At 50.8% G+C, this 2,143-nt stretch overlaps 1 protein-coding gene across 1 annotated transcript; it reads right to left on the bottom strand.

The window, feature by feature from the left end:
- Window positions 1-974: 974 nt before the first annotated feature.
- Window positions 975-1,858, bottom strand: LOC104280522 (transcription factor Sox-18A-like; the record flags this gene model as incomplete). The annotated part of the gene is made up of 1 exon (XM_009878195.1): window positions 975-1,858. A coding segment is annotated over one exon (884 nt), but the record flags the coding sequence as incomplete, so codon positions are not given.
- Between the last annotated feature and the right edge of the window lie 285 nt (window positions 1,859-2,143).

Below are 2,143 nucleotides of genomic sequence, written 5' to 3'. Positions count from 1 at the left end.
ATTAATACATTTGCCAGGTTGTCAAAACATTAATCAACGGATCCCGAAATCTGGAAATGGTTGGGGCGACATGTATTTGCGGAAAATATGTGTTCACACAACAAGCGCACAAGATGGGAGCAATTATACGAAGATGTTTTAATAATTAACCGGTATAAAACAGTTTGCTCTCCATACAGTTCTAGACAATAAAAGTGTTTGCAGTCGTATTTTTCTTTTGTACAAAATTCCAGTCGATTGTTCCACAATATTTACATTGTCGTTCCCTTTTCACAAAATATCTTTCCCCCCCTCCCCCTTTTTTATTTATTTTTTTTAAATCCAGCTTTGCTACATAAATGCTTTAGATCTCGTGGATATCCCTCGATTTATTTTTAAAAAGTCTAATAAAAAAAAAGACATTAAATACCATTTTATATATAAAAATGCTTAGTAAAAATATAGTTTTGTTGCCCAATTAAAATATATTGCTGAGAATACAGTAAAAACTGTCCTAAAGCCCACCCCTAACAGGCGCCGACTCTTTAATGGCCCCGGCAAAGTCTTCCTAAAAGGCTTCTCCCCTGCCCCTCTGCAAGTTCTCCTGCCCTTGGGTTAAATGCTGGGGGCAGGTCACTTTGGCTTATCCTGGTGGTGGTTGTTTCAGGCAGGATTTACTGGAATTGCTTTAAAAAAAATGCCCCTTCAAGCTGGTGGGAGCTACAGCAACACCCTGCCGAGGGCTGGAGCGGGGAGCGCGGCAGGCGGGCTAGTGCTTGGGAAAGGCATCTATCTGTGTTATATAGTTATACGGTATATCAGTGAGTTCAGCATGTTTTTTTCTCTAAAAAAAAAAAAAAAAGAAAGAAAGCGATGCATTTAATGAGATACTCTAAATATTATGGAGCTCGTGGTTAAAGGAAGATGGCTTTTTGTCTTTGTTTAGAGGAGAGTCGGGGCTCTCCCGGGTGCGAGCATCGGGCGGCGGGGCCAACCTAACCCGTGATGCAGGGGCTATAATAAACGGCGCTGCTGGCATCAGACAAGGCGGATATCAAGCTGCTCTCCTCGCAGGAGATGCTTCTAGGAGTCACTTTGGACAAGGAGACATGGTAAGGGAGTCCCGAGGCTTCGGGACGAGTCCTGCTCATGTTCAAATACTGGTCAAACTCGTTGCGGTCAACGTCCGTCCACAGCTCGGTTTGGTTCAAGTGATCCACGCTCTCCATGTGGTGGGCTTCGGGGGGGGGCGAGAGCTGGCCCAGGTGGGCGGAAAGCCCGTTCTGAGTTCCCGAGCACATCTGGTTGTAGTATATGCTGGAGGGATGGGGAGTCCTCATGGCGTCGGCCAAGTGCGAGGGGGTCTGCGCGTAGGGCACCGCCACGTCCCGCCCCAGGCACTTCTCCTGGGGAAACTCCATCTGGTGATGGTGGTGGTAGCCGCGAAAGGGCATCATGTTGCAGTCATCCTGCATGTGCGGGGGGAAAAACGCCGGCTCGGTCTGTTCCAAGACATCCAAGGGAGACATCTCAGGAGTTGGCAAGCCATAGTTTTCAATATCCGACCCCATGGAGTGGAGTTCTCTGAAGTGGTTAAGTGGGGGAGGCTGGGGGTGGCCCGGCTGGCTGCCGCCATGGTGACTCATGCTGAAGTTGTCACTGCAAGGCTGGGAAAGGTTATGCAGGAGGATATTGGGTTCCATCCTCTTGATTTTCTTGGCTTGCTTCTTTCTCCTTGGGCGGTACTTGTAGTTGGGGTGATCCTGAAGATGCTGGATTCGCAGCCGCTCTGCCTCTTCCACAAAGGGACGCTTGTCGCTGGCGCTCAGTGCTTTCCATGACTGGCCTGGAAGAAGAAAGAGAAGCTCTGTGACACCGGCTCAGCCACCCGGCGCTGGCCGGAATGCGGGGACACCTGGGGAGAGGGAGCCCTTGGGGTGGGAAGCGCTCCCTTGAATGGTTCGGTGCCTGAGCTGGGCATGAGGCAGGGCTGGGGAGTGGGAGCCCAAGCAGAGCCATCCCATGTGCCAGCAAGAGGTTTGGGCTGTGCCCAGGTGCTTGGGTGCAGAGGGAGAATGGGGATTCAAACCCTGGAGGGGAGCTGCAGGAATACCCTCTGCCAGGGCTGGGGATTCTGCCTCCTGCCACCCCTCGGCACAGCCCA

Source organism: Apaloderma vittatum, unplaced genomic scaffold (assembly GCF_000703405.1).
Source record: "Apaloderma vittatum isolate BGI_N311 unplaced genomic scaffold, ASM70340v1 scaffold27841, whole genome shotgun sequence".
NCBI classification, from domain to species: Eukaryota; Metazoa; Chordata; class Aves; order Trogoniformes; family Trogonidae; genus Apaloderma; species Apaloderma vittatum.
Note: the sequence above shows the minus strand (reverse complement) of the source record. Positions and strands in the feature narration are given on the sequence as shown.